Below are 27851 nucleotides of genomic sequence, written 5' to 3'. Positions count from 1 at the left end.
TTCTGGACTCTTTGAACGAACACCAGGCTCTAGTCCTCTCCTTAGTACTTCAGGGCCCAAAAAGTATTTATACTGTCCCGATAAAGTTGCCAGATTGCCTCAAATAATGAGAAACAAAGATCTGGAAAATAGTCAGCCAGACCCAGCAGCCAGACCCAACCATTACTTGCATATGAGTGTGTTTCCTTTCAGGCTCAGACCTAGGTTTGTTGTAAATGTTTTGATTCACATTCTGATCTCCACTTCACATTATTCCACGAACTTGCTCGTGTGAGTACAGAGACTCCGTACTTAGCACTATTAATACCTGGGAATGTCCACACTGGGCATGTGCTTTTGTATCCTCAATCCACTACCCCATGGTTGGATATTTTACCCTGGTAATAACACCGCAGCGAACATCTTTGTGCACACAGCTTGGCTAAGCACTTTAGGACAACTTCTCAAGTGGAGCTCTAGATGAGAAGACATGCCCTCCTAGACATGTGTGGCCAGATTGCTTTGTGGATTTGGACCAAGAATCACCCCCAGTTGTCATTCTCAGAAGTCCCAGCAATGTGCGTGGACCTGGGAGATGGTAAAAGTATCTCTCAGATCATGCAGACTTCCAGACTCCACCCAGGTACCACTGTGATGGGGGAGGGGAATGGGAATTGGAGATTATAGGAGCTCCCGCTTTTGCTTCCAGAGTCCCTAAGTTAGAAACACTGGGGCCCTTAGGGACCTGCTTTACTGAGCGGGCCACTCCTTGTTGGTAATTAGCGCCATCCATCTGCAGCAAGATCTGGAAGGAGCGGAAGCCCTTTAAAGCAATTTGCTCTTTTAATATCACCCCTGTGATCTCATTTAATTTTCTCAACCAAACTTTGTTCACAGAGGATGCCAAAGGCTCCTGTACTGTACCGGCCTGGACTGAATCCTCACCCTTTCCAAACAGTGGGTCTGACTCCCAAGGCTCTGCTGAGATTTGTTTTGCCCATGGCGATCCCAACCAAAAGAGCTGTGTCTGTCCAGCTACAAGGGAAGAGTAGGGTGTAAAAGGTGTGGCTTTAAACCTAGGCAAACAGGCCAGCACTCCCATTTCTGGGCCCCCACAGAAGGGAAGCGAGTGATTATTTATTGATTGACTCATTCTCTGTGGCATTTTGTGCTTGGAGATTGCGGTGAGTGGGATGTCTCAGGTGATCCTCCTATGAACTCTGTGGGGTTGCTGTGTGATCACCCCATTTTACAGACCAGGAAACAGGCTCGGTGACTTGCCAAAGTCCTTTCCATGTCCTCTTCCTTGGGTGATCGTCAGGTGACAATCTAGGGGACTGCGGTGCCGCCGACACAGTGGCATAGCCCAGAGGTGACGACGGGTGGCTGTGTGCCTGCCACACCCTATGCCACTCCCCTCCTCCCTTCCAACCACTCTGGCCCTTGTCTCCGTTCCTCCAGGATGGGAGACTCAGCTGAGCCAGCAGAGCTCCAGGCTGTCCGTGGCTGGGTGGGGAGAGAGAGTCACTATGATTTATGACTCCCCTCGCCCCCAGTGTGCCCCCCCCACCAGGCCCGGTATACTTACTGCCTAATGGAAGCCCAGCATAGGGGGAAATAATTCTGCCAGGAGCTAGCTCCAGTGACAGGAGCAGCTCTCATTGCCTGGCGGCGAGGACGAGAGAGGGAACAGAGGGAACTCAGGCAGAGGCCAGAGGCAGGCACATCGAAGGCTCTGAGAGGACAGGTAGGGCAGAGGTGCAAGAGAGGGTGGCACCACCTAGCAACCTAGCCCCAGTCCAACCTCTCTAGGGGAAACCCCAGAGGTGAGGCAAGAGCCCAAGGGCCCAGTTGCCCACCAACCTGTATATTGGGTGTGGGAGAATTGGGACAGAGGGAAAGGGGCCCAGCAGCTAGTGTGGACCATCCTGTCAGGGGTAGGTTGAATGGGATCCCTGGAAAGTCACTCCCCAGGGGATTCCCTCTCTTAAGCTGCAGGTGCTCCTTGAGGTCCTTGGCCAAGCACTGAGGGGCAAGTGGGAGGAGAGTCAACGGCACCCCAAGACCTTGCCGTGCTCCTCTCCACTGGTGTCTGCCAATCAGTGTGCCTGACCTCATGGTGGTGGGAAGGGAACAACTTGGGGTTAAACCCCAGCTTCACCCCCAACTATGAGCCAGACCCAACTCTCCTGCCCCTCCTGTTCCTCATCTGTTACAGGGGACCATTCTTCCCACCCACCAAAAAGATAGGGAATCAGAAAATTTGGGTTGAGTGAAATCCTAAGTGAAGAGGAGGCACTGGCTTCAGGTCAGGGGTCTAAGGCCCCTGGTGTCTCTTTTGGCTCCTGGCACCCACCAGGCTTCTAGGCAAGTATATAGATGGCTAGTTCTTCTGTGAAATGGGCAGAACCAAGGCTACCTCCTGGGCTCCCGGCCCCCCTCCCCAGCCCCTGGCAAGCAGGTATCCCTGACTAGCCCATGAGCTGCCGCCTCCTCACACCAGGTGCTGCACGGAGGTGCGTGTGGGTTTGGAAGGTGTTGCCCCTGGCTGGGGGCCCAGCAGCCATCTGGGACCTGACAAGCAGGAGGAAGAAAACAACCTGTGCCTCTTGCAGGACGGAGGTGAGGCTCTGTCCCTTCCCTGGAACTGGAGTGGGCTGTGGCCAGGTGTGTAAGGAACTCTGCCAGGTCACCTGGCATCTGGCTTCCACAGACACCCATGAGTGCCTGCTGTGCACCAGGCCTTTCATGCCTGTGATGGAGGTAGGCTGGGCCGATACCCACTTTACAGACAAGAAAACAGAGGCCCAGAGTCTTGATGCAGCATGCTCGAGGACAGCACGGCTTTTACCAGGAACCGCTTTTGAGAGTGTGCCTCAAGCCAGGCCCTGGGCTGGGATCACAGTCGTTCCTCGCAGTTACCTTCAGGGGAGGGACTGCTTGCCCCATTTTATTGGTAAAGAAACCAAGATCCAGAGAGGTAATGTCCCTTGCCAATTGATGTTGATGCTGAATTATGTCCTGGTTGTGCCTGGCTCTTTCCACTAAATGCAAGGGCCTTGCCCTCCTGGTGAGACATGGGGTGCACTCAGCTCAGGCAGGGCTCCCACCTCTTGGTCTAGACTGGAAACATCTGTCCACTGTCCGAGTTCTGCCGCGGGAGGGGGTACCGCACTTGCCTGCCTGCTAGCCAAAGCCAGAATAGGAGGACAGGGATACAGATCAGGGAGAAACCCTGCTCGCCTCTACCACTTTCACTTCTTGAGTATCCAGAGGCCACCTCTGCTTCCTTCCAAACCCAGCCTTGTGGCCCCTCCAAGGAAGCCCAGCTTCTCACTGAGCTTTGTGGAGGGGTTAGCTTCCCTGTGCCTTTCCTGAACACTCCATTCCCAAGCATCCAAGAGCAGCAGGACAAGTTATGTACTTGTAGAACATCCTTTTAGAGGAAGAAGTCTCAGAGAAAGGAAGTGACTTGTCCAAGGTCACCAGATTTGGGGCATCCCAAGGAACCTTTCTGGAGTTGCTGCAGAGAAAGGACAGGAGGAATCCAGGATGGGCTTTGCCTAACTGACTCTAGCCCACTAGAGTGAGGGTCATCCAGTCCCCCACCTCACCCCAACATTGCTTTTTTCTTTTGAGGTTGATGCCCAACTGGGCAGAGGATCTACCTAATGGGTCAGGATGTCTCCCCAGAGAACTCAGCATCCAAAACCCCTCCTCCAGCCTGCTCTAGGACCCTCCTGTCACCTCCCTGTATAGAAGACAACTGGCAGAAGTCGAGACAGACTGAGTCTCAGGGTGGGCAGCTGTGTAGGACCACGTGAGCCAGAAGTCCCCAGAGTCGCACAAATGAGCTGGGGTAGAAGAGGCCTAGCCTCACCTCATGGGCAGGGTGGAGGCAAGGTAAGTGTAGCCATTCATTAGAAAAATAATGAATAATTTTAGACTTGTTCAGCCCTCTACAGTTAATAAAACCCTTTTGTATCTAAAGAAGAGTGCACTGTTCACCCCAACTGAAGATTAAGAAACTGAGACTCAGAGAGATGAAGTGGTTTGTCCAGGGTCACGCAGCCAGTTCATGCATGGGCAGGACTTAAACTTCAGCAAGATCAGTATGAGTTGACTGAGTGCCCAGGCAGACCCTGTTCTGATTACTTTCACATATGTGACTCTCTTTATCTGAAAAACAGGCCTGGTAGATTTGTGTAGATCTTTGCTTTATAGAGGAGAAAATTAGGGTACAGAAATACCCTGTGGGGCACAGTCCCTCAGCCAGGCCTGACATAGAAGAGCAGACAGCTCAAGCAACTCTGTCTTAGATAGGGGAGATACTGTCTGCTGGGGAGGCCCCTGGAACAGCACTATCTGGCGTGAGTCAGAGCTTCTAAGAGACAGACAAATCTTTGTCATCGTCCCTTGTGTTGGGGAGAGTAGGGGTCATGCACAGTCAGGGGTGGAGGCTCTTGTGCCCATTCCCTTCCATGAAGCAGTATATGGGTGGCCCCTGCCTCCTGCTCAGAGGTCGACTAATCCACTTCTGCCAAATGTCTCCCACACCCATTTCCATGTCTGAGATCCCAGACTCCATGGAAGCACACCTGAGACCTGCAGCGTTCCTTTTCAGGGGCCCCACTGTTGGGGAGCAAGTAGGGGTGCTCAGGTGCCTCCCTTCCCACCACCCCAGGGAGAAGGAAGCTGTTGGTGGAAGTGAGAGGGGCAGGCTGGGCCTGGGAGTTTAGAGGCCTATGATGGCACTGGGTGTGGCCTATAATCCCCCTGGCTGGCTGCCCTGTTCCCTAATTAAAGTGTCCTTTTGAAAATGCCCTCCAGTCCAGGCCTGGCACTGCCGGGTGAGGCAGGCACCTCCCAGAAATCTCAGTGGCTTTCACACCTTTTCTGGAGGGCCTCTAGTCTCGGGACCTTTGGTCCTCTAGGTGAGGTGGGAGAGGGTCACATGAAAGTGAGGAAGGAGCTCAGGGTGGTGCCCGTTCCATCATGGACAGTCTTCCCAGACCCACCTCTCCCACACCCCTGTGCTGAAGGCAGAAGTCCCTCCTTGTTCAAGAGCCTGGAGAGCCGGGATCAAAGGCACTATTGAAGAGGCTTGTCAGAGCGGGGGACGCCAGGGGCAGAAGTGGGGGTTGGGGGAGGAGAAGGAGGTAACAAGAAGACTGAGTCACCACGGGCCAATTGTGGTGAGTGGGCAGCGGGTGGCTGGAGCCAGCTTTTCGGGCTGGGAGGAGAGCCTGGCCAAGAGGCCCAGGAAGGGGTGGGCCACGAGGGCAAGGCAGAGGCTGCCTCTGCCGCCCCAGGACACCTCTGCTGTGAGCAAGCCGGTTGCCCCGCAGTCCCTTCCGAAAGCGTCCTTCTGGTCAGGGTGGCAGAGCAGCCAGCTAGGCCAGTGCTGCGGGACCCTGGGGGCTAGAGTCTCTGAGTCTTTCCCACACAGCAAGTCCCAAGTTGACAGGGCTGGGCGGAGGATACAGTGGGAGTGGCCAGCGGGCAGTTCAGGGAAGCTGGCCATCAGGGAGTTTGAGGTGCTCTGTTACTGAGGCAAGTGACCCCCAACCCTGGACACTGTTTCCCCAGTTAAGTGAGGATGAACAAGGACTAGTCACATCTGGGACAGCAGAATCTTTTCTTCATTGTTGGATGGGTAGACTGAGTGCAGGCCGGTGCTGAGGAGGAGTCTGAGGCTGTGTCCAGGCCTACCACAAACAGTGGTCGATCGACAATGTCTGCCAGGCTCAGGCTGGACCAGGCTGCTGTGTATTTGCCCCTGGACTAGACTCTCTGTAGCTCTTCCACACTAACATCCTGCGATTCTGAGGCCTATGAGGCCCCCCACATCCTGGCTCTGATTCTGGATCCTGAAATGCCAGTGGAAATGAGAGTCTCCGTTTCTTCATCTCTAGAGGGAGAGGATTCAAACACATGACTTTCAGGATTCACTAAGCCTGTCTTGGTGGCCCATGCTGTGCCCAGTGCAATAAGGAGCACAAGAGAAGTGTACTCTGTTCTAGAACCTCCTCCCTGTCTGGGCCTGGCTTGAGCCCTTGATCTGCCCCTTCTGGCCTCATGATTTAGGGCAAGGTGGTTAAGGCTAAAGTTCAGTTAGTAAAGTAGGGACAATGGAGCTTGTGCCCATTGTGGGTACCCAATATGGGGGCGCTGAATAAAAGGGTGGTAAGAGCAGCCCATTCCTGCCTGACCTGGGAATTTGAACAAGAGTGGGATGGGGGGAGGTGCGAGGACAGTTTCAAAGCAACACAAGCACAGACTGTCAGCTCTCCACTCTCCCTAGACCGCAACCCCAGCCTGAGCTGGCTTCTCCATAAACTCGCCAGGCCCTCCCTCTAACCAGCCCCATAAAAAGGGAGCGGGGCAGGAGGGAGTCCGGCAGCAGACTTTGTAATTTGGCTTGGAGGCGGTTCCTGTTCGTTTTAACCAAGCTGTAATTACGCCTGGCACCCGACACCCCCTCATTACCGGAGCCTGGAAGGAGGACTCTAATTATAGCGTGCTGGGTCCCGGCTGGAGTGGTGGGGGGCCGGGCAGAGCTGGGGGCTTCAAGGCCAGCACACAGCCCTCTAGGGTGGGGCCACCCTGAGCCATGGGTGCCCTTTCCCAAGGCTCCTCATTTCTTTTGCTTCCAGAGCCATCTATGGGAAGGGTGGGACATAGATCCAATCGAGGCCTGTTCCTCACAGAGCAGAGGATCCAGAAGGAGCCCAAGAGGTTCTTCCATTCATGCAAGAAGCATTTATTAAACATATACTGTGTGCTAGGCTGGGGCCAGTCGTGGGCACACAGTCCCTCCAGCTAGGATAGTGTTCAGGCAGAAAGCACCAATGAGGCCATCCTACTGCTGGGAATATCTGAATGTGTCCACACTAGAGGACAAATAGCCACTGTACTGAACCTTAAGTTTAGAGGTTGGGCATGGCATTTAGAGGCTCCAGTCACTGCTCCAGGACACCCCCACCCAGCGCATTTGGCACAGCATGAGCTCCAGGACCCAGCCCCAGAGTCCACATAGCGGGTTCAATTTAGTTGTGACTAACTCCATGCATCTACTCCCAGCACCCAAAGGTCTGGTGAGGACCCAGACATTAACAAGGAAATACACAAATGAGTACATAACTTTAAAAGGTGATGCAGACCTTAAGAAAAGAAATACCAGAGGAAGAGCCAGGGCCCTGGTGATGTTGGGATGGGCACAGTTAGGGCTGGGCTCTCTGAGGAGGTGACCTTTAAGATGAGACCTGAAGACCTGAACACAGATTGGGATTCAGCCAGATGAGGGATTCAGCCAGGTGAGGGGAGGCAGGGCAGCATTCCAGGTGTCTCCACCGAAGGCCAAGAAAATGGCAGACTTGCAGTCTGGGCATCTTACACCTTGAGGTATCCCCACACTGCGTGAAGCATAGACGGCAGCAGGATGTCTCCTCCATGTGTACAGAGAGCTTTAGGACCCTAGTGGTGGGAACTTTAGGACCCTAGTGGTGGGTGTTGTTGAGTCTGTAGACTTGTTCTCCAGGCCCAGCTCTAACAGAGTGCTGTGTGACCTTAGGCCAGTCACATCCTTTTTGGGCCTGGGCCTCCCCATCTGTCCATAGGAGGCCCCTTCAGGCCACAAGCCCTCAGTTCTGTCCCTACCCCTGAGGATTTGAGACTGTGACCACCAAATCCTATTTAAATGCTACTTTTGGAGACACCCCACCCTGTGAAGCACCTGGGCCAAAGCCCAGGTGGGGGTGGGAGCCCGGCACTCCGGCTGAGAACTCCAGGCTGTCCCATCGCCTTCCCTGAGTTATTAAGAGTTGCCCGGAAGCAGACACAAAGGGAATTGTCCTGAGCTAGAGTCAGCCCCCAGCCCCCCAGCTGAGAACAATCAGAGAGGAAAACCAAGGCCATTTGTCCAGCGCACAGTGCGGCAGTGACGGCGGCTGGGAAGATGCCGAGTATTTGTCAGCTAAAATTAGCCACCTACTAAACCTTTACATCAAGGGCAATCAGAAGCCCTTATTGTTTTGAATTGGAATCCCAGGGGACTTGGGAGCAGGGGGTCTCAGGGAAAGAAGCATGTGACCTGGACCTGGACCAGTCAACACCAAGCCACCCCTGGAGGGTTCCTCAGAAGAGGAGCAAGCCAGAGGACAGAGGACAGACAGACAGGGAGGGAGGGGCTTCTGGCTGCCTGAGGGCATCAGCGTGGGTAGCTGACGCAGCCTCTGGCTCCCTTCTGGGACGTTCTCCTTTCACCAGTGACACTGATTGTCTCCTGGGCCAAACTTGGGGGTCTAAAGTGGAGCCCAGGAAGCATAAGAAAATAACCCTCCATCCTCTCTGGAGGAAGTGGCCAGAGTGGGCATCTGTACTCATGGTGGGCCCCTGAGTTCCCACCACTAGGGTCCGAAAGCTGACTAAGGCTCTTTACTCTGCCACCGAGTGACTGTGTGACTTGGACACATACTTATCCCCCCAGGTGCCTTCCGGTAAAGCATGGAGGTGGGTCTTAATACCAGCCTCACAGCAATGTTGGAAAGATAATATAGATGCTGTAGATAGTTAGAATGGTAATAATACAGACAATGCAGCTTACACTCACTAAGTTCTTTTGATGTGCCGGGACTGTTCTAAGCAATTTCTGTGTATGATGTGTTTAATCCTTCCTAGAAATCCTATTTACCCCCATTTTGCAGATAAAGAAACTGAGGCTGAGAGGCTAATTTGCAAGAGCACAGGTGATGGCTATCATTATGGTTATTACCACACACCTGAGTCTGATTCAAGTGAAGGTAGCCAGCACCATGCTGCCCTGTAATTCCTTTAGTTCCTTTTGAAAGGTCTCCAGCTGAATCATAGAAGCACTCGGGGGAAAGGAACTGACCTGCGTGAAGCACCATTATGTGCACTAAGTGTTTCAGATTTCTGTTGGGAGGCAAACTGGTGTGGATAGCAGCCGTACCTGGCAACTTGTTGGAAATGCCTGTTCTTGTCAAGCCTGGTCCCTGCCCTGGTGAATGGATCCTGCACAGGGTGGGGGAGGGTGGCCTCGGCACTCTGGGTTTTACCTCCAGGTGACCCTGGTACCCGCCGCAGTTTGAGTCACTGGTACAGAGGTTAACAAGTATGGGCTTAGAGCAGGGAGCCCCAGATTACAGTGCTGCAATCTTATTTATTCTGTGGCTGTGGACAAGTTCCTTAACCTCTCAGTGCCTCAGCTTCCTCACCTGCTGTCATAATTAGAGTCCCTGCCTCGAAGGTTCTTGTGGGGATTCAGTGATGATGTACACCCAGTGCCCCACATGGTTCGATCAACCTGTACACCCAAGCTGGTGCTGGTTACCCATATGTCCTGTCTAAGGGGAAAGGTGGGTGTTCGTGGTGGGAAGCCCATGCATTACGCTGGAGTGCTGTTACCCTTCCAGAGCAGCCTGGCAGAACTGAGTTAGGAAAGGTACCCATACTCCCCCTGGGCTAAGAGATTGGGGACTGACAATTGAGATGACTGACTCCTCCCCACTGATTCCATCTTCTGGGAGCCATAGATGCCAACCAAAGAGACAGGTGAATTCCGTGAGGCTCTTTCCTCCTCCCCTTTCTCAGGGAAAGAGCAAAGGCGTCTCCAGGGAAACCAGCTCTGAGACTTACAGTCTGAAGACAGAGTGATCCCCAAACCCTAAGCTCGTGGTGTCCGGGGCCCTCGGCAGATGGCCTTGCCGTTTCTCGGAGCTTGTCTTTGTTGTCTTCCTTGCCACTTACGTGTTTTTGATGGCTCCTTGAAGGCCTCTTGGGAAACATGCACTCCTCTTCCATGCCTTCCTCCCCAAGGGGAGACTCTTGGGACTAGGCAGCTAGTACAGCTGACAGGCCTTACCTCCCTGCCCAGTCTCTGAGAACCCCAGCTTCCTGGTGAGAACCCCTCCCAACTGTCCTAGGTCCCCCAAGCCACCCACTTGTTTTAGTGTCCTGCTGCACTTTCACTCCTCTGGCCCTGATTGTCTCTGTGAGGAGGGCATAGTAATGCTATGCCCATTTTACAGATAAACAAACTGAGGTCCTAAGAGGCAAGGCAGCTAGCCAAGAGTCACCCAGTGAGTTGGTGTTGCCCTGGGACTGTTCTAGTGTCTTCCTGGTGTACTAGGATCATTTTGCAAAATCTTTGCTCTGTGAAGGGAGTCAGGCTCAGAGCTGTGGTACCACTCCCCTAAAGTGGCACGGTGATAAGCTGGGGTTAAGTCAGATCCAGATGACTCCAGAACACATGCTCTTCATATAACTTCATGCAGTGTTTCAGGCTCTTTCCTCCCCTCTGCCCTCTTGGGGCCCAGCCACTCCTCCCTGGGGGAGAATCCTGTTGTGGTGTATGTGGCTGTGCACCCCCTCTCCTGACCTCGCACCCTTCCTCTGGCTCTAGCTTGGGTCCCGAGGTGAGCAGACGGAACCCTGAGCCCAGGAGGCCCAGCGATTACATCAGCAGGTGCAAACAAGCAGGCAGGAGCAGGGCCCCGTGTCCCACAGGGCTAGGGTGGAGCTCCATCCGCCCCACTTGATTCTGTTTCATTCCCTCCTTCCAGCTTGCATCAGCCTTTTGCAGCTCCGTGTCATCACGGAATGAGCTGGGACAGGGCAGGGGATGGGAAGTAGGGTGGTTGGCCAGCACCTCAAATGCAGAGGAAAACCCTGGAGCATTTAGTCAAGATGTCAGCTCCAGGATGGCGCCGTTTCTTACTGCAAAAAGCAATAAAAATCAGCAAGTGCACAAGGCTGCTTAGCTGGCAGAATAGTATCACATTTCTGACCTTGATATTTTCAGCAATCCTAGGGGTGAAACAAAAGTGGTCCCATTTCCCAGAAGGGAAAATTGAGGTCCAGAGGGAAGTGGCTTACCCAAGGTCACCTCATGAGCCACTGAGAGCACCAGTGCATTTCAGCCAAGAATATGAAGAATTACAAAGTCTGGAGAATGAGAAATCCCTAAAGCAGTGAAGGTGGAAGTGGTCAAAGTCTGCCTCTGGGAGAAGCTGGGCTGGCTCTTAACTGTGAAGGAGAGAGCAGGAGACAAAGCTGTGGGTTCGTTTCTGAACTGTTACTGGGTCAGCAGGCAGAGGGACCATGACTGTGGGCCAGACTGGACGCAAACTGAGCTTGAGCCTAAGAGTCAAGATATCTGGGTCCTTAACCTTGAACCTTAGCTGGGAGCTTTCTGTTGGTGGGACTGAAGTGTGGTCATTGCTCCCAGGCCCCATCCATAGGGGTGTCAAGGGGAAGCACTCGGGAAAAGTTCAATGAATGAACCGGAGTGAGTCCCTGCCTGCCACCTGTTTCCCTTGTAGTGCACCTGAGCAGCCATCTAGACCTTCCCCTTGACAGTGCTACATCTCTACCACCGACAGCTCAGCCGGTCACCCAAGCCCAGGGCCAGGATCTTCCCCACTGGAACCAGAGAGAAGTAAATGCAAGAGTCAGGATGCTCACATTCCACTCCTACTTTTGCTTCCAACCTGCTGTGTGACCTGAGACTGGTTACTCTCCACCTCTGCTCCCCAGGGTATTCCTGGGAGCCAGAATCTACATTCCCTGGGGCCCATGGAACCTTAACCCCAGTCCTGGCCTTGTGGAAGAGGCAGAGCTGGAGTGTCCCTGAGACCAGAAATGAATGACCACCTTCTTCCCATATCCCCAGGGCCCAAGCAGGAACCCAAACGGCTTCCTGGTTCAGAAAGGTCCAAGGAGAGGACCCACACAGCTCTGCCCACCCACGCCCGCAACCCCACTCCCCACTGCAGGGAGCTCTCAGGCTTCTCTTTCTGCCCCTCTCCCCACCACTCTGTCTGCACCTCCCTGTTCATCTCACCCCACTGGTTCCTGAAAGGTACCGCGCCGTACCTTTCAGTTCCATGTCCCATTTCACAGATTGTTAAGGCCCAGCATTCAGAGCCTCCTTTTCCTTTTTCCCTTGCTGTGATTCTTTTTATGCCAATGTGATGCCAAGATACCAGGGGTGCTGTAGTCACTACCTGGCCATTGACCTTTGTACAAGTCTTTGCTCCTCACTGGCCTCAAGGACCACCTGGAAGTACAGGACCAGCCTGCCAATCTGTGGCCCAGGTAGAGCTGCCTCCCGGGCCCTGCCAGGAGCCCACTCTGGCACTCCCGCAGGGTCCAGCCTGACGTGGTGATAGGGATGACGGCAGTGCACAGAGATCACTGTCATTTTTCTACATTGCAGTGTTTGGCAACTGTCTCCCCTGGAGCACCATGATGTTGAGGAAGAGAGAGAAGTTGGTGCCTTGGGCGCTCAAACAATAGGCCTGACCCCAGACTTTCCAAGTCAGCAGGAGGATAACTGGCCTGGAAGAGCAGCAGAGACGTAACCACTGCCCCATTAGGCAGCCCCATGGTCACGTGCCATACCCATGGGCGTTCTGACATGTCCGGGAGTCAGGGACAGAACACTGGATGTCTTCCTGCCCAGCATCCAAATGGGCAAAGCCAACCTGAGTCACTGCCCAGTGGCTTCCCGCGCCAGCTCTGCACCCTGTGGCTTCTCCAATGACCCGAATATAGTGTAGGGACAGTCAGCCCAGCTGGCCTGCGCCCGTCTGACATATGTGACTGCTGGGAGAGGCGCCTGGTGCATGCTGCTTGTGGTTTACAAGTCCTCAGTCAACAGCCTTGAAAGGAAAACATAGGCTATGCAGCTGCATGGGGGGGAGACCCCATTAAGTAACGAAGTATGTGTACCTTGAAAAAAGCCTGAGGGGACCAATGTCCAGTGTTAATTCTGGTAAACTAGGAGTGGGAAAGGGAGTTTTTATTTTTCCTAAATTGTAATCAGGAAAGGCCATGGGGAAAAAAGTGTTTTCATTAGAAGTTTAAAGGAGGATTTTTAAAATGAAGTCCCCCATCTCCTTGAAATCCAGTGCCAAGTTTTCTCTTACTGGCTCTGCTGCAGATGCTGTGTGATCTGAGGCCAGGCCACAGCCTCTCTGATCTCCAGCCTAAAGGACAGTGATTAAATAGTCTCAAAAGTTCTATCAGTTAGCAGCAGCCTATAAGCTAGGGTTTTCAAAGGGACTAGCTTCCAGGGCCTAGATCCACCCAACCTGTGCCCATCTCCTCTGGCTATTCCTTTCTACCACCACCTGCTACCCAGCTGTTCACAGAGAGGCTGGGTGGCATAGCTGGAGAGAGACCTGTTCCTAGTAAGCCCAGATAAATAAGCAAACAAGATTTCTAGGCCCACAAGGAGTTTGCCTTCCAGAGAGACAGATATCAATCAAGCACACAAATATACAAAGAAGTTAATTCCAAAGAGATGAGCATTGTCAGGATAAAGAAAAGGCAAACAAGATAATGTAGAGATAGCATCAGGAGAGTAGGGGTGACCACACTGAGTGGCCAGGGAAGGTGCTTGCTGGGGAGGTGGTAAGTGGTATTTCAGGTTAAGTCTCCTGACTGAGTCAGCCTCAGGAACCGAGAGAGACAGGGTTGGGGGAGGGGTACATTCCAAAAGGAGAGAGAAGCAAAGGTCCTTAGGTGGGAGTAAAAAGGCAGATTAAAGGGCAGGAAACGTGCCAGGGTGGGTGGGCAGCTGGGAGCAGTGATGAGGGTGAGCACCTGAAATTTGAGGGTTCAGTTGGGACCTTACTACAAGTGCAAAGTGAAGCCATTAGAGGTTGTCAGAGGGGAGTATTTGTTTATATTTTGCAAGATCACTCCAGCTGCTGAGAGTGGATTTGAGGAAGTGAGAGGGAATATAGGGAGATGGTGCGGAGGGGTCCAGGCATGAGGACATGGACTTGGACACTGTGGGGAGGTGGTATGGGCTGTCACCCAGCTCTGGCACCAGGCAGCCTTCAGGTCCATCAGCGCCAAGGGCTAGATGCAGGGGAAGGGGTTGCCCTGAGCCACTGAGTGTTTGTTGGAATCTGAAATTGCAATGCAAACTCACTCCATCCCAATCCTGGAGGGGGAGATGGCCACATGTAATAACAGGTTCCTCGCAGGTATGCCACTACCACTGCCTTTGAGCAGGGACATAGGGGCCACTGCCCCAGGCTGGTTGTGGGTATCTGGAGAGCATGTAGCAGTGGATTGTGACACTGGTTGGAATGGCTGGGTCTGTTGATGCCAGTTTGTGTTTCTACGTGTGGTGTCTTGGGGGGCTCTGCCCCAGGCTAACAGTGGGCCCTTCCCGGCCACAATCTGTTTGGCTGGGGCATCCTGAGTGAGGCCCGGGCTTGGGACTTGTCAGGCCCACAGAGAAGGGAGGCCAAGTGTTGGGACAGAAGCTGAGATTCTCTTCTCCTCCAGCAGGCTAGTGACTTCTGGGGAGACTCATTTGCAAAATGGGCTGAAAAAATAGCTACTCCTAATTTTCTGTCAGGGGCACTATGGGCAAGGAGGCCTGTGCATTCACAGACAGAACTTTAGGCTTCTGTGAGTCTGAGCATGTCTTCTTTGAGCCTCAGTTTCCTTATCTGTGAAATGGAACACCTGCTTCTCACAGGGTTATTGGTTATTGTCTGGAGTATGATGGGTGAGAGCATTTTGCTCCTTGTCTGGGAGAGAAAGGGGAAGCAGAATCTTCCCTCCTCAGGGCCTGACCTCCAGGCATGGTGACACCCCTGGACCTGGGACTCAAAAAGAGATTTAAAAATAAGCCCTAGAAGAACCCAGATCCAGGCCCAAATCAAAGGAACCCAGAGTCCAGAGGAAGGGAAGGGTCTCGAGGGAGGGTGGGGCCCGCGAGAGTGGAATACTGTCTCCCCAGGTACCACTGAGAGTCAGGATAGACCCCTAACCTGGTAGCCATAGTGTCCTTGGGCTCCATTTCTGGACCCTGTGCCAACCCTGGGGCCTTGCCCCCAGCCTCCTATTAGCTCCATCACTTGCCCCTGAGTTCTTTCAGGTGAAAAATTTCTTAGGATTAACCAGACACCCTCTTCAATGCAGGCTCCTGCACCAGCTGGCCATTTTGGTGAGACCACTTCCTGTGGCCGGCACAGGAAGTGATGTCACGAGCACTGGCAGGTCTGCAGAGGGTATGGGAAAAGGGCTGTGCGAGAGGTCTCCTTTGTTAGGAATAACTCAGCATCCCCCAAGCCCGCCAGTCCTCATTTGTCATCAGTAACGGCCATTGTAACCGCCTCTGAGGGGGGCCCTGCCTGAACCCCACAGCAGACAGGAGCCAGGGCCAGATGGAAGAAGGGCTTTGTGTCCAGGGAGGGGTCCTTCCATGTGGATTTGTGTGTTTTTAAAACATAATAATAAATGGGCTCCTCGCTCCCCGCTCCCCACTGAGCACATCAGCAGCGCAGTGAATGGCAGAGATTTTCCATGCAGTGGGAGGTCAAGTCTGGCGAGAATTAGCCAGTGTTGAGGGGCTCGAGAAAGACTGTGATTGCTGATGATAAATGTGCCCAGCGTGGGGTGTTTCTCTCTCCCTCCCCTCCTGCCTGGCCCCTTCTCCCCCCAGCTCTGCCCCTCACGCCAACCAGCTCTGGAGACCAAACCCTGCTCAAGTACAGCTGCATGCCCCTGGTGCTGAGCCTGCGGCCCAGGCCTGGCCTTGTCACCCACCGGAGACAAAAGGCATGGTGGCCTCCATATAAACCACTGGGTCTCAAGCTGAAGCCTCCACCCTGGGCAACAGCCCTGACCAGATGTGGACCCAGCTGAGGCACATGGTAGTGAGCTTCGTCCCAGGCATAGGAAATGCAGAGTCCAAGCCTTTACCAACAGCCCTACTATTACTATGTCATCCCCCATTCTTAGCCCCAGTCAGAAATTAATGCCTGACCCAGCCTGGCTATTAATTTGCTGTGTGATGTTGCTTTAGTCCCTTCCCTTCTCTGAGCTGGTGGAATGCAGGGTTCCGGGTCCCTCTGAAGCTTCACTTTCTATGCTTCTGGCCTACTGAGGTTCAGGTGTTGCTAGGCCAAGGAATCTGCCAATGTGGGGTTCCAGTGCCCCCCCACACACACAGCTCGGCCAGATTGGGCAGCTCTCCCTGGTGCATGGCATTGCCCAGTTACTAGAGCACTTACTTCCCCAGTTGACCTTTGCACAACACCTCAAAATTGACAGCAAAGCAACTGTTTTTCCTTTTTATGGAGAGGGAAATGGAGACCCCAAGAGATAAAATGACCTTCCCAAGTATGCATGGCAGCAGAGTGAGGATTATTTTAAGCAGGCCTGCTTGCTCTCAGGCCAGCCCACCCCTGTCCTATCTGAGTCCCAGGCTCAGGGTCATGGTGAGGGAAGTGGGACCCTCTGGCTCTCTCAGCAATTGGTGAGTCTTCCCTGCAGGAATGTCTGCATGCTGTAGTATTAGCCCCTCTCATCTCTCGGGCTTAGCCCTGGAAAATTGAGTATCTTTGCCTTTGTCCTGAAGCCACTTCCTTCTCCCCCAAGGCCACTGGCTCCTGCTTATTCCAGTGGCTTAGATTCTGACACATCTTAAGTCTATGGTCTCCACCTCCTCCCCATTGGGACCTCCCACCTGTCTCCACATCGGGCATTGCCCACAGAGGAGCACTTAGCCTGGCACAGGGTCTGCTGTCAGGTCGAGACTGGCCTTGGGTCCTACAATCTCCACACCCCTCCCTGAGTCCCTGACACCATGGAACCCCCAAACTAGATATGCTGTGCTTCCTGCCTGCAGGAGCAGCTGTCAAAATTGCTAAGGGGCTTTCAAGCTGCCTAAAGCCTGGAAGTGTCCTCCAGATGCAGCCCTGGCCACCTCTTCTCATGTCTCACATGGGTTTTAAGCAAAAGGAACTTGTCAATGAGGAGAACAGATTGCTGGTGAGGGGATGCAAAACTGTCTCGTGACTATTCAAAAGACGAGACAGCTGAGCACTCCAGAGGCTGGAAAACTGTCACAGAGCAGAAGCACAGTGTTGTGTAACCTCAGAAGTTAAGGTTAGAGCAATGGCTGGATCCTCAGATAGCAAATTTCAGCTGAAAGTAAGGAAGGCTTTTCTGATAGGTCTGTGGAAAGGAGAGCCTGGTTGAGAAAGGCGGTAGTGAGTTTCCTGATCCTGGAGGTATGTAAGTCAGGGTTAGATGAGGCACTGAAGGGAGATGTTGGATGAGAAGTCCCTTGAATCTGTATGTAATTGAGACTAGCAAACAAGAGACTCATACAGGGGAGAAACATCCATTAGAAGTGATCTGAATTCGGGGTCTGAATGGCCCCACAAGAGCCCCCCGCCAGTGGGCACTGGGGGTCCTTTTAGAGCTGAAACCTGTGTTAGGTGGGCTGGGAGAGCCCAGCAGCAAATGGTCCTGCCTTCTTCCTCCCTGGGTTCCCCCTATATTGTGCCCTAGAACCCCTGTATGTGCAGGGAATCATATATACCAATGACAAGAAAGGTGACCTCACTTTAGACAAATCTGCTTGGTGAAGAAAAATGTACTCAATGAGACACTGTCATACATTAACAGATCCCCATAAGGCATCTTCAGATCTCCAAGTTTTATAACCAGAGTAGGGCTTGAGAGGCTGACTGGGCCACCTCACTGAATTTTACAGTTGGGGGCACTGACCCCAGGAGAGGAAGGCCCCAGAGCAGTGCCAGCCCAGCAGGGGCACAAACTCCCAGCTCTGGACTTTGGTGTCTCTTTCCTACATTTTGACTCTGCTTACATTTATGCAGGGAGCCATTCTCTCGCCTACCTCCACCCTAGGCGTGCCAGGCCTTTCTCGTATGCAGCTTTAAAAGCCTTCCAGAGACTGGGAAGTAAATGAGCTGGGCTGTTAGAAAAAAACTACTTTATGTGGGACATTTTCCCACCAGCGGGACTTCTGGATCTGGCTGGGCAGTGGCAAGGTCTCCTGCTGCTTAGGTGTTTTATTCTCTCTGGTAAAGATGAACAGCTGGAGGGAAGCCAGGGAGATAAGTGACAGAGAGGTGTGGCTCCAAGCCCAGCATCCTCCCACTGACTGGGTGTGAGGTGACCCCACAGCAGTCCCTAATGCCCTCTCCCCATGTCTTCATCTGTAAAATGGGAAGATAACTCCTACTGTGTGGGTTGTGAGGACTAAGTCAGGTGAAATGTTTGAAACATCTGGCACATAGGCCACAGATGCCAAGTTCCAGAAGTCAGATTCAGATATCCGGCCTCCTGGGTTTGCTCCCCAGCTCCGCTGCTCCCTGGCTTGATAGCCCTGTGCCAGGTCCTTAAATTCTCTTGGTCTCAGTTTCCTCGTATATAGTGTGGGGGTGACACATAGAGCTGGGTTCCCAAACTGTATGCAGAAGCACCCCTAGGTGGTGCAGAAAATTCACAGGGGGTGCTGTGGGATATTTTAATCTTCAAGGAAACACAGCAAGGCTGGACCATTGCCAGACACTGCTACAACTGCTAGCTTACACTTTCAACATTACATCACACTTCTTTCCTTTAGATGGCATCATAACTTTGCAAAGCTGGGATTTTGGCATTTGGGATTTTGGCATTTGGGACTTGGCATTTTGGCATTTGGGAGTACCCTGAAATACACGGGGTGGGGAGGGGCAGTGCCCATTCTCATTCCAAGGTTTGAGATGTTGTAAGTGCCCAACAGGTACTCACGTCCCCATTAGTAAGTCACATGGCTATTTTTAAGAATGGAATATAAATATTCCTTTCAATTTATATGTATAATTTTTTTAAATGGTACTGAGTTTCTAGGATATAAATACACACATGCATGTATACACACACAAGCTGTTGAGGTCTAACTATTTAATAAACAGAACTCCCAGGGATTTCTTTTGGCCTTGGGGTACCTTGAAAAATTAACAAGACACTAAAGACCAAAGTTTGGGAACCTCTGTGCAGGGTTGTAGTGAGGTTCAGTGGGCTGATCTGAAATGCCCTTTGAATACGCCTGGCTGGCTGAGCACCAGGAACCTCGAGACTCGATTATTCTTCTCCCTCCAAGCTGGGTGATCCACAGGACAGACTCAGGGTGCTCCTCATCCGGGACGCCTGTGAGCCTCCCTCTGCCATTGGGGCTCAAGTCAGGGCCGAGGAGGAGGGAGAGTATCCGCTGGCTGGGGAAGGGGGCTCAGCTGAGCTGCTGCAAGGCCCTCACTTGCCCCTGCCCCTTTAATTTGTATTTACCAAGTACCTACTGCATGCCAGCCACTATGTAGTCTGTCCGTTTTCCCTCTGACCAGGAATCTCAGGTCAGGCCTGGATTCTTCTTCCTCTCGTCCTGGCAGTGCCTGGTGGGGGGGGGGGGGGGGAGAGGGCGGGGGTGTTGGCAAGGGAGCAGTAGTTACATGCAGAGCCACCCAGTACTGCCATGACGAAGACGCCCTGGTGGGGATGCCGGGCCGTGTTCTGACCAAGGCGGAGAGGAATCTTTGCGCCAGGGCTGAGAGAAGGGGTGGGGTGGTGAGGGTGGGGCTGTGGGGCCACCAGACTCGGCCGCTGCACTAATGGATGTCTAATGTTTACCTTCCTCAGTCTCGTCTGCGCCTGCTTTATAAATGAGCCGCATTAAGGTTATAAAACAAAGTCATAAATACAGCCTGCAGAGAGCCAGGGTAGCCGTCACCTGGGGTGGCATGGTGGGAAGGTAGGGCAGCACACCACTGCACCCGCAGGCTGCCAAATACCTTCTCTCATGGCCACCATCCCGGAGGGAGGCCAGTGCCCCTATTTCATAAGGGAGGGGCCAGTAAGGCCAGTAGGGACTGGGTCAGACCCAGGAAGTCTGAGTCTGAGGTCTGCCATGAATCCCTCAGGCCTGAGAAGGGGGCAGGATCCTGGTTCAGGAAGGTGGGCATTGGTTCCAGTGGGCTCCCTGCTGCCCATGTCCCCTCTTAGCTTCTCCCTGAGCTGCCTGGCCTGCTACCAGCTCTCAAGCCACAGGGAAGCCAATGTCCAGATTCTGGGCACTGCCTTTTCTCCATCAACTGACTACACTCCCAAACCCTAGAGGCTGCCAACTTATCTACAGAGAATGTATCTCTCTGCCTGGCAGAGGGAAATGGGTGTGGAGGAGCCTGGGCTTGGCCCAGTTTTTCTGCCCACTAACCAGTTGGCCTTGGGTCAGTCACTCTCCTGCCTTGGGTGGTCTTCAGTTTGCTCAATTTTGAAAAAAGGACCGTCCAAGCTTTGTTGGCCCTTTGGTGAGAGAGACCCCAGAAGCTGTAGTATCCCCACCAGTGTCAGGGTCTACTGGGATTCTCAGGTGTGGTGACACACCACAGTGTTATGAAGATGCCCCAGGGGCAGGCAGTGTGCGCAGCATCCCAGACTTTGAAGTCTGTTTCTTAGGTTCAAACCTTGATTTTGCCTCTTGCTATCTGTTTGCCTTTAGGCAAGTTGCTTAACCTCTCTGATCCTCAGTTTCAGAAACTGCGGGCTAATATACCTTACAAGGTTGTTGCAAGAGTTAGTAAGTTGTTCCAGGGCAGGGAGCGGGGCACCTGGGGACCACCCTGTTACAAGCTGACTACCTAAAGTACTGAGCATGATTGTTTGTTATTTCGATGCAGCAACTGTACCTACTGTGTGCTAGTGCCACCCCTTTCCAGATTCTCATGCACATTTTTTTCATGTAATTCGAAAAACAACCCAGAGAGAGAGAAAGAGTATTCACTTCCTTGCCCTCTTCAGAGACCAAAGAGTAAGGTCAGAGTTAAGGGGTCACATAGAATAACCTGGATGGAGCTGGAGTCATATCCCATCTTGCTAGCGTTCCCTTTGCTCCTCCAGGTCACACCCCCCCCCCCCCCACACACACACACACACACACACAGCCTGCCTCCCAGAGCCCAGAGCCAGTGACAAGCTAGGCATTTTCTCAGAGCTCTGGAAGCCCCTGCCCCAATCTTAGCAGGACTTTGTATCCCGGGAGAGACAACAGAACTTGGGCTTGTTGGGCTCATTGCCTTCCTTCTGCTCTTGGAAAACCAAGTGTGCCCTAGGCATCTCTCCCTAGGGCCCAGGATGTCCCCATTAAGGCCTCCTGGAATGGGGGTTTCATGGTGGGGGTTGTGTAAACAAGTGCATGATCCCAGGGACCACGCAGGCCTGCTGGGACTCCAGCCGCTCTGGTAACCAGCCAGGGTGTTGGGGCAGCAGCAGGAGGGCTGGCTAGATAGGTGTGCCTTGCAGCTGAATTCTGTTTCCTTTGGAGCATTTAGGAGGGAGGATGAGCCCCCCACCGCTTGTCCCCAGCCACCTGATTACTCTATGTTTGGCATATGGATAGCCGATTTTCCTAAGTGGCTTGCAAACCAATAGCCTGGCCGGCCTGGTTTCCCTCCCTCTTAGCGCTGGCGGTGGCCACCCCCTCCCTTCCTGTTTGTCTCACCTCCTGAGGTGCTGTTCTTTCCAGGGAGGCGGAGGGCCAGGCTTTCCACTCAGCCCCCTTTGGGGAGGAGATTGCAGAGAGCCTGGCCTCCCTGCGTTCCCAGCCTCTGAAGTTTCCTCATCCGTATGGAGGAGGGTGTGGATTTGGCTGAGTCTAGAAAGGCTGAGGGGTGGGTCAGAGCTACAGAACAGAGGCGAGGAGGCGCTGGTAGAGGTGGCTAGGAAAGGGGTCTCTCCCTCCTCTGTGTAGTGGTCTGTCTGGGGCTTCTTGAGGAGAAGGTCTAGAGGGGGATGGGAAAGGTAGTGTGCCAGCTAGGGGAGTTGGGGAGTTGCTGACCGGTGCCACTGCCCCTCCTCACTCCACTCCCCTCACCCCACCCCATACCCCTGAGGGCCTGGCTTGGCTCCCTCTGTCCATCAGCCTGACTGGCTAGGGCTGTAAAGGGCAGCCATGGCTTCAGGGCAGAGCTGGCCTGGTTTGAGCTCCCGCCCGGGCCCCATTTCCAGCCCTTCATTACTGTGGCTTCACCACAGGAAACTGGAGGGAGCTGGGCGGGGTGTGCATGGATGTTGAGGTGGGCCAGGGATGTCTTTGCACCTCCTAGGCCCCCCTGATTGCTCCATCTGTGAGAAGCAGAATCCCACAGTACTGCAGCCTCTTCAAAGCAGGGTGGGCCAGGGAAACTGAGGCCCCAGGAGAGCCAAGCCTGGCCAGGTCACAGTGGGTAACTCCCTCCACCTCTCTGCCCCTCTGCCTTCCCTACCCTCTCTCTCAGCATGGGCCCCCCTGCAGTGGGGTGGGGTGCCACACTCTCAGCCTCACAGAATCCTCCCTCCACAGGCACTGATTCCGGCAGTGAGGTGCTCCCTGACTCCTTCCCGTCAGCGCCGGCAGAGCCGCTGCCCCACTTCCTCCAGGAGCCACAGGATGCCTACATCGTGAAGAACAAGCCAGTGGAGCTGCGCTGCCGCGCCTTCCCGGCCACACAGATCTACTTCAAGTGCAACGGCGAGTGGGTCAGCCAGAACGACCACGTCACGCAGGAGGGTCTGGACGAGGCCACCGGTGAGTCCCCCCACAAACCCCCAGGACTCCCGAGGTGCAGGGGTGGGGGGGCTTGGGTCTGGCTCTGCCTTGGGCTCTGTATAAGACTTTACACAGCACAGTGCCCTTCCGGGCCTCAGTTTCCCCTCTGGATCAGTAATTCCCCAGATGTTAGACACACATCACAGGCTGACTCTGGTGACCAAGTTAACTACCATGAACCCCTTTCTGATGCTCCCTTTCCTGGCTTCTTTCCATCCTGCTTACTGGAGGTGGGGAGGGAGAGAGGAGTACATGCACATGCACATGCCTGCTGTGCTCTCAGATTAGGAGGGGGCTCAAAGCCCTTTTATGCCCCTTGCCCTCCCAAACCCCAGATCATTCTGAGCTTTCTATGTGTGGAAAGTAATACTGTTGAATGTTCACAATCATGATACAGCTCTTTTGTAGAAATTGATTTAGGTTAAAAAAGGTTCAAAGTAAATCATCATGTGGGTGGTGCTACAATGTACCCCAAATCCTGAGAGAAAGAAGAGTGGCTGAGAGTGGGAATGGGTCAGCCCCTCCCTTTCCAGGCTCCTCATGCATCCCAGAAACTTGCTGCCCTGTGGTGCCCCTCAGGCTAAGAGGCCTCTGCTGTCCCCAGGCCCCTGTGGCAGGTGCCTCAGGGTGGAAAGCCTCTCCCAGGGCTCAGGATGGAGGGGGCATCAAGCTGTGGGTCACCTTCAGGCAGCAGGCCTTTAGGCAGCCCCAGCCAACCCCAAGCTCAAGGTGGCCTCTGCACTGCCTTGGCTTCTGTCTCGTTTTTACTGTCTCCTTTTGGGTCCTTTCTTCTTTTCAGCCTTGCCTTCCTTCTGTCTCTCACTCCTCTTCCTCTATTCTCCTACCCCTCCCTGTCCTTCCTCCCCACCCCCAGCCTATATCAGGGTTAGCTGTGTGGAGCTGGACAGAGCAGAGGGACAGTGTGCCCTGCCGTGATCCCTCTCAGACCTGGTGGTTATTAGTAATGGTGACAACAAGGCTCTTCTCCCTGCTACCAGACATACAAGCCCAGCCAGCCCTAGAAATTGGGGCACCGTTGTCCCCGTTAGCTGGAAAGAATAGACAATGGTCCTGAGGCTGCTATCTTGGCAGCAGTGTGGCTGATTCCTGCCCTGGCCCTCCCTGGCTCTGCCTGAGGCCCACGACACAGAGGATGGCAGCAGTGGGCCAGGAAAGGCAGGTCAGGCCCACATACCAGTGCTTCTGCCCTGGGCCAAGCCCGAGTCCCAGGTGGCCACTTCGAGTGGCCCCCAATCCCAGCAGCCTCCTCCCTCCTTGTGTTCCCTGGCACCAAGCCCCAAGCTCCATTCCTGTGTAGAGCCCTCACCATCAGGAGGGGGCACTCAACTGTCTGGGCTCCAGTGTAAAGGCCCCTTTCCCCCCACAATACAGAAGAGGTAAGGCGATCACCCACTGGGAGAGGGCCAGAGAGGGTTAGGGCAAGACCCCAGAGAGCAAACCTCAGTTCTGCTGACAACTTAATATGGGAATTTGGGCCCACCACCTACCTTCTCTGAACCTCAGTTTCTCCAAATATAAAAGAAAGAGGCTAGATGAGATCCAGATGACCTGCCAGCATTGATATGTGTCCAACCTGGGCTGGGTGCTGTGGCAGAGTCATTCTGTGACTCATTTAGAGTTATCCTGAGTCTTTTTTTTTTTTTTAATTTTTTTTTTAAGATTTATTTATTTTTATTTATTTATTTATACAAGCACTGGGTACAGTCAGAAGCGCAAGAGGGTGAGAGAATTCACCAGAGCCAGAGCGGGGAGCAGAGCAGGCAGAAGGACCGAAGTCCACTGCTGAGGGGAGCAGCGGGCGGCAGGAGAGGTCCGCGCGCCACGTGGGACCCTCCTCTGGTGGCCGGGGAGCAGCCGGGGATCGAACCGGCGCTGCAGAGGCCGCGGGCAGCTTCGCAACCCAGCGCTCAACCGCTGCGCCACCGGGGAGGCCCTATCCTGAGTCTTTTAACAAGGGAACTGAGTAAGGCTCAGAGAGGCTAAGTAACTTAACAAAAGTCACACAGCTGGGTGAAGCCAAGAGTCAAACCTGCCCAGCTATCCAGTCCTACATTTAACCACAGGCCACAGACCACTATATGCACAGTCGATAGTCCTGTCCTCAGAATAGTCCTGCTTCTCAGAGACCATGGTGTCCTATCCAGGTGGGTTCATCCCTTTCCTGACTATAGGAAACTGTCGAGGGAGGGTTGGCAGAAGACTAGGTGACACCCCCTCCCCCCAACTCTGGACTGGACGGGTGGATCCAATCATCCAGACCTGGCAGAGAGCCATGGAGAAGCCAGGGGCTCCCAGGAAGAGGAGCTTCCCCCCAGGTCTAGCCCCACAGGCTCTCTTCAGCTATTTTGGAGTATCTATTCTGTACCAGGCCCTGAACCACAGCAGATGATGGGGTGAAATCCACCTCACTCTCCTGCACTGGGCATCTATAGAAAATAACACAGATAACAGTTGGTGTTGTGGGAAATTAGGCCAGGCAGGGGAGAGCAAAGCCAACAGACCAGGTCCAGTGTAGAGGAAAGAGTGCTGAGCAGTACTCTGAGAGCTGGAGGATGTAAGGCCCAGCCTGAAGCTGACAGTGACCAGGAGGACACGGAGGGGGGTTGCCAGCAGGGCACTACATGTACAAAGGCCTAGAGACCAGAAGGGCCCAGGGACCACGAGAGACCAGAGGCACCCAATGAAGCTGCAGTGGCTAGAGTCTGGAGAGACTGGAGGCTACATGGAGAACCTGGGTCTTCGTGTTGAGAGGGGTATGACTTGCCATTTTGTGCACTTTGAGAGCACACACTGGCTGCAGGTGGATTGGATGGGGGACAGAGAGCTGGCTTCAGCCATGGCAATGTCCAGATGGTGACTTGGGCTAGCGTGGAGACAGAGGAGAGATAAATGGAAATGAGAAGCACTTGGCAGAACCACCAACAGGACTCAGGGGACAGGGGAAGTGGGAGAGAGCGATGTCACAGTGCCCTGTCCCTGGCTTGTCCTCAGACCCTCAGACCTGCCTCTGACCATGCCTCTCTCCACAGGCCTGCGAGTGCGAGAGGTGCAGATTGAGGTGTCTCGGCAGCAGGTGGAAGAGCTGTTTGGCCTAGAGGATTATTGGTGCCAGTGCGTGGCCTGGAGCTCTGCAGGCACCACCAAGAGTCGCCGGGCTTACGTCCGCATCGCATGTACGCATCCCTGACACCCCCACCCGTTGCCCTGGACCACCTGTGACCCCAGGATTTCTACCGCTTATTGGGCTCCCACCTGTGCTGGACGCAGCACTTTTTCATCTACTTCTGTATGAGATAGCTGCCAGCTGCCTTCCAATCCTGACTCACCAAGTGCTTAGGGCGACCAAGGCAGGGAGGGAACTATATCCCTCACAGAACCCAGCCCATTCCACTTGGTGAGACTCCCCCTTTGGGAAGAGAAAATTCCCCCGGTAAAGACCAGGTGTCCCCCATAAATGATCCGTTGGTGTGTACTGCCACCTAGTGGCTAGACTGGGGCACTTCAGGCTTCCCCTCTTCTATGCGGCCTCCTCCCTACTGCACCTGACTGCCTGTACCCTCCTCTCTCTTTACCCAGACTTGCGCAAGAACTTTGATCAGGAGCCTCTGGGCAAGGAAGTGCCCCTGGACCATGAAGTTCTCCTGCAGTGCCGCCCACCAGAGGGGGTGCCTGTGGCTGAGGTGAGTGGGGTTCACCAGGAATGCTGGGCAAGGCAGGGACCGGCCAGGCATGGTGAGACATGATGCCTTAGCCTCCCAGAACCTTGCCCATTTCACAGATGGGCTATCAAGGCCTGAGAAAGAGAAGGGAACTGCCTCCCTGCAGAACTCAGCACATGCCAGACCCCAACTGGGCAGCTCACAAACGTAACCCCACAGGCTGCCAACAGGCTGGGGCAGAAGCCCCCAGGTCTCCTTGGGCTCAGTCTATTGCAGAGGAAGAGCCCTGAGCATACACACTTTCTCCTCCTGCCCCACCAGAACCCATGACCCCAGCTTTTGGGATGCCGAAAGGTGTATACTCATCCCAAAAACTGACCACCTCTTCCCTTTGCCACATAACATTTGGCTCCCTAGGCAGCGCTCACCTGTCCCTCTCACCTTTCCCGCCTACTCTCTGTCCACCGTAGTCAAGGTCAGAGCATGTCTCAGCCTCACTGTCGGGAGCTCTAGTAGAATAGGAGTTGGAGGCAGATCTTGTACTTCTACCTCCATCTCAGCCCCATGGAACCTCAGAATCTTGCTCTGGTCACTTAGCCTCCTCCCCATCGTATCTTCATGCAGTAAATGGGCCCAGACAGATGCCCTAGGTGGGAGCTACCGCCCATTGATCTCCCACCTGTCCTGGACACTCAGCACACTGTCTTCACAGCACCCCTGCAGGGTGGGTGTCGGCATCCCATGATACCATGGGGAGATGGCGCCGGGCAGGGCGACCCAGCTCATGGCAGAGCTGGGACTTGACCCTGGTCTGCCAGACACAGGGACCATGTTCGCCTGCCAGGCCTCTAACCCTGGCTAAGGGTGTCAGTTAGAGGAGATGCTGACGTAGGTCTTTCTGTGCTACTAGCTTATTTAGTAATTACTGCAAGCCAAGTGCTGTCCTCCACACTTTGCTTAGTCCTTACAATAGCCCTGTGGGGTAAATGCTGTTCAAGTCCATCTTTCAGTTTTTAAAACTGAGGCTCTGGTCTAAGCCCCTTCCCCAGGCTGCCCAGTAGTTGGGTGGCCATGTTAACCCTGTTAGGTGTCCTGCATAGTGCTTTGCTCTGCCTCACTGTTTCACCACTGTGCAGTGGACTTGGATAGATTGGACTGCTTTTCTGTTGATGGTCTGACCTCCCTGCCACTCCAGAGAGGGCCCATTCCCCAGGAGGCAGGTGTGCAGGCACCAGTCCTCACCCCCTAACCCCACTCCCACAGGTGGAATGGCTCAAGAATGAGGATGTCATCGACCCAACCCACGACACCAACTTCCTACTCACCATCGACCACAACCTCATTATCCGTCAGGCTCGCCTATCGGACACGGCCAACTACACCTGCGTGGCCAAGAACATCGTGGCCAAGCGCCGCAGCACCACAGCCACAGTCATCGTCTATGGTATGGGCTTGGAGCAGGGGGAGGGCTCCTGGGGTTATATGGCCCACCTGACCCACCCTACCCAGAGGTCGTCTGTGTCCTGACAGAATTAAGGCTACAGCCCAGACCTGTAGGCTGTTCCCTGTCGCCCCTTGCTGTGCCCTTCGGTGGGAGGGGCAGAGCCACAGAAAGGGGGGGCCTGTCCCGGGCTCCAGTCCCAGGCTCCCGTCGCTCAGGGTGACCAGACACAGGGGCCATGATTGCCTGCCAGGCCTCTAACCCTGGCTAAGGGTGTCAGTTAGAGGAGATGCTGATGTAGGTCTTTCTGTGCTACTACCTTATTTAGTGA

The 27851-nt window shown here is 53.9% G+C and overlaps 1 protein-coding gene across 3 annotated transcripts in view; it reads left to right on the top strand.

Annotated features, from left to right (window-relative positions):
- UNC5B (unc-5 netrin receptor B) overlaps positions 1–27851 on the top strand; it is a gene marked incomplete at both ends in the record, with an annotated part of 78168 nt that overhangs the window by 39058 nt on the left and 11259 nt on the right. For all 3 annotated transcript variants that reach the window (XM_084245926.1, XM_084245924.1, XM_084245925.1), the window contains 4 exons: positions 22154–22378; positions 25450–25593; positions 25997–26100; positions 27343–27523. In XM_084245926.1, coding sequence (XP_084102052.1) covers positions 22154–22378; positions 25450–25593; positions 25997–26100; positions 27343–27523 — 654 coding nt within the window. The remainder of the gene's footprint in view (positions 1–22153; positions 22379–25449; positions 25594–25996; positions 26101–27342; positions 27524–27851) is intronic.

The sequence above is a fragment of the Talpa europaea genome (genome assembly GCF_964194135.1).
Source record: "Talpa europaea genome assembly, chromosome: 10".
Lineage (NCBI taxonomy): Eukaryota > Metazoa > Chordata > Mammalia > Eulipotyphla > Talpidae > Talpa > Talpa europaea.
This window is presented reverse-complemented; position numbering and strand designations above follow the sequence as displayed.